Here is a 4,054-nt window from a genome sequence, read left to right on the forward strand (position 1 = left end):
AACAGGACATTCACTGCAGGCAGTGTTCCAACTTCCCACTTGAGCCTGGATCAAACCTCCTTCAGCACCGTTTCATTAAGGTGGACCCTAGCACTGGCCGAGGCTCAGAGGGAGGGAGGACTCCGGCTCTGGAAGGGGATAGGGATCTAGGAGAGGGACCTGGAAGAAGGGCCCCTCATCTTAAGGGATCCAGGCTGAAGGAAGGGACTGGAGCGGTCTGGAGAAAGTTCCGAATTCAGCCCTGGGGCTCAGGGGTACAACCTCCCAGAGCGGCCAACTCCGCGGGTCTGCGTCAGACTGCAGACGGCTGGCTATAAAGTGGTGGCGAATCCGGCCAGCAGGACAGAGGGACAGAGGAGCAGGTGTGCAGCGCCCGGCTCCAAGCCACCGCCAACTCCAGGCACAGCCACGCCCACTTGGGGCCCTTCTCTTCCAGGGTCCTGGGGTCCCTGCGCTGTGCGTATGAACGGCACCAGGAAGGAGGGGAGGTAAATCAAATTGTGGTTTGGGGAAAAAAAAAAATTGTGGTTTGGACTCCAAAATCTGTGAATCCATTCTCTTACAGCGTCCCGCCTAGATTTCGTTCCTGAACTGGAGGACCGGGACCCGGGTGTGCAAAGGGTGGGGGATGGGAGACAGGCCCCACCGCCTCGGAGAACTCCCCTACCCCCACAACGTGCGCCACTCCCAGAAAGGTGAAGAGGGTGGGAGCCACGTCACTGTCCCCAGCCCCTGAGCGCGGCTCCGCCCCTCCCGCCCCGCGGAGTGCTGGGCATCGGCTAAGACGCAGCGGCCCCAGCTCTGGGCCAGCCCAGTCTCTGCCGCCCGCCCACAAAGCCACAGACGAGACAGGTGCCCGCGCCGCCGCGGCGCCAGCGTGCCGAGCCGAGCCGTTAGTGCGCGCCGTCCGTGCGTCCGGCCGACCGTACCTCCGTCGGGGAACCTGCCACAGTTCCCCGGCCCCTTGTTGTCGGCATCCGGAACCGCCAGGCGGCCCCGGCTTTGGCGCCGCAGCCATGTCCATGGGCCTGGAGATCACCGGCACCTCGCTGGCCGTGCTGGGCTGGCTGGGGACCATCGTGTGCTGCGCGCTGCCCATGTGGCGCGTGACGGCCTTCATCGGGAACAGCATCATCACGGCGCAGATCACCTGGGAGGGCCTGTGGATGAACTGCGTGGTGCAGAGCACCGGCCAGATGCAGTGCAAGGTGTACGACTCGCTGCTGGCGCTGCCGCAGGACCTGCAGGCGGCCCGCGCGCTCCTGGTCGTCGCCATCCTGCTGGCCGCCTTCGGGCTCCTCGTGGCGCTTGTGGGCGCCCAGTGCACTAACTGCGTGCAGGACGACACCGCCAAGGCCAAGATCACCATCGTGGCGGGCGTGCTCTTCCTGCTGGCCGCCTTGCTCACCCTCGTGCCCGTGTCCTGGTCGGCCAACACCATCATCCGGGACTTCTACAACCCCATGGTGCCCGAGTCGCAGAAGCGGGAGATGGGCGCGGGCCTGTACGTGGGCTGGGCGGCGGCGGCGCTACAGCTCCTCGGGGGCGCGCTGCTCTGCTGCTCCTGCCCGCCGCGCGAGAAGAAGTACGCGCCCGCCAAGATCCTCTACTCCGCGCCGCGCTCCGCCGGGCCGGGCACCGGCACCGGCACCGCCTACGACCGCAAGGACTATGTTTGAGGGGGGCACAGTGGGAGACCCCCGTCCCTCACTAGCTGGAGCGCCCACCCAGGCCTGGATACAGCCTTGCTCGGGAGACCAGCCCCCCCCCCCCCTCGACACGCCCTGCAGCCCCGGTGGACTGGAAGGTTCCGGCCCTTCCGCAGCCGCCATTCTGCCACTCCTGGAGCGAGACCGCGGGGGGCCCGGGAGCCACCTGCACAGACATTGAAACCACGCCCCTCTGGGGCTCGAGGATACTCGCCCAGCCGGTCGGGCTGCTGCCCCCAAAGCCGTTGATGGGCTGAGATCGGCAGCCCCTCCTCCTCCCTCCCCCAAACGGGCTACTTGTTATTTTTCAATAAAATCCTTTTGTGTTTTTTGCAGTTGCTGGCGTCTCCTTGTCCTGGGCATCCCCCCTCGACAGACCTGCGCCTCCCTGCTGAGCGCCCCCTCTGCGCCTCCCTGGGCCACACGCTCCTCTCCTCTCGCGATGGCAGAGTGTAGACAGGGGGCAGGTCAGTAACCTAGAGGTGAAGTTGTAAAGTGAACGTGGTGGTGCCCCGCAGATGATCTGGGCCCTTGCGGTCCAAGCACCTTTGAGAAAGACAGACAAGAGAGCTCGCTCGCCCTGGCGCAGAGGGAGGCTTTGTGGGGGCCTTTGGGGTCTGTGGTTGGAGTGGCGCTCGCCTCATCCTCCTTCATTCACCCTCAGAGCGCTTTCTGCAAGGTGCTTTCCTGTCTGGCACGAGAAAACAAAAAGAGCCATTGTTTTTGATGGCCCTGCAGCCATCTGAGCACCACCAAAGCTCAAGCTGAGCAGTCTTCTGGTTGTAAAGAGAGATAGAGGGGAACCTCTGAGGAAGGGGAAGCGACCCCTGCTCTAGGTAAACCAGGTGGAGAAGCACTTGGATGTTGGGAAAGGGCCGGTGATGGATGAGAAAAGGGGTCCAGGTGCCCTTTTTCTCACCCAACTGGCTGTACGGCAAAGGGAGAGAGGAAGTGCTCCCCTCCCCATAAAGGCTCCTGAGCTCAGCGGTGGAGAACTTGTGGGGAATCTCATGCAGATTCCTCATGCAGGACTTTGGACCTCAGTGTGAGAAGGGTGTCAAGGAAGGGAAGTACCTGGTCACGTTTATGCCCTAGAATGGCTTCTCCCAGAGCTGGAATTCCAGGAGGGAGGTGGAGGCAGAGAGGCAACCTGAGAGGCCATGCAGTCATCCTAGTGCACAAAAATGTGACCAGGGACAGTGGGGCTGAGGGCAGGGTTTGATGGGGGCTGTAAGGAAGCCAGGTGAATCAGGGCTTGAGCGTGAGAAGAGAGAAGGAAGAATCTAGAGTCTCCCCAAGTTAATCTGCCTTAGGTCACTGACCGGCCTTAAGTCAATGACTGAATAATGGTGAATATTGTCCTGGAGATAGTGAAGCCGGGCTCCTTGGAGTCAAGGATTCTGAGGCTTCATCTGACATACTTTGGGTATGTTGCAAGTAGGGACCGGTCCTTGGAGAGGCACATCATGTTTGAGAGAGTGGAGGAACAGTGCAGGAGAGGAAGACCCTCGATAAGATGGATCGATTCTGTGATTGGGGTCGTGGGAGTGAGTGTGTCGGAGATGGTGAGATTGGCACAGGATAGAGCAGGGTTTAGGGCTCTTGTACATAGGGTCGTTATGAATCGCAAGCGACTCGATGGCACATAACGACAACAACAATAACAAATTTAGTTCACAGAGAGGGTATGAGGCTGATGGGTTCCATTTTGAATGTCTAGACCTTGACAAGTCTTTGAGACCTTCAGGAAAAGGCATCCAGGAAGTAGTAGAAGGACAGATCTCCAGATGTGAGGCTCTACAATGATAACGGGGAGCTGTTGGCATACAGATGGCAACCGAAACCAGGGAGTGGATGAGATCACTCACCAGAAACCAAAAGAGAGAAAGAAAAAAAAAGTCCTAAGAAGGCAGGTGTTGGCAGGTATGTGCAAGGCTACTGGGTAGCGATCAGACTGAGGAGTGGCCGTGGGAGCCTCAGGTGCCCATTGGTGGCCTTAGCGAGAGAGGTGTGGGCCGAAACAGTGGACGGAAAAGTCAGTGGGAGGTGAGACATAAAAACAGAACTCCATGTACCTGCAGCCCAGATACCTGCTGTAAAACTGAACCGTGGTCATTGATTAATAACGAAGCACGGATGAGTCTTGAGATTGCTGTCAGTCTATTGTGCACCTGCAAAAAGTTGAACTGGCAAAAGTTGTACCAATAGATACATTTACCGGAAAAGGGGGTAAAAGTAGCTGCAGCTGCACAACCAAACCTCTCAGAGGACTTATAGATTCATGGGACATCCTAGCTAATTGCCCTAAAGAGATGTTCCGTGCTTCTGTTCTCGTTCCTTTAATG

The 4,054-nt window shown here is 59.0% G+C and overlaps 1 protein-coding gene across 1 annotated transcript; it reads left to right on the top strand.

Annotated features, from left to right (window-relative positions):
• The first annotated feature begins 814 nt into the window (after positions 1-814).
• CLDN3 (claudin 3) lies at positions 815-1,695 on the top strand. The gene has a single exon (XM_006889679.1). The coding sequence runs from the start codon at positions 1,017-1,019 to the stop codon at positions 1,677-1,679; it is 663 nt and encodes a 220-aa protein (XP_006889741.1). The 5' UTR covers positions 815-1,016; the 3' UTR covers positions 1,680-1,695.
• The last annotated feature ends 2,359 nt before the right edge of the window (positions 1,696-4,054 follow it).

This window comes from Elephantulus edwardii, unplaced genomic scaffold (assembly GCF_000299155.1).
Source record: "Elephantulus edwardii isolate Elephantulus edwardi_28Jun2011 unplaced genomic scaffold, EleEdw1.0 scaffold00080, whole genome shotgun sequence".
NCBI lineage: Eukaryota > Metazoa > Chordata > Mammalia > Macroscelidea > Macroscelididae > Elephantulus > Elephantulus edwardii.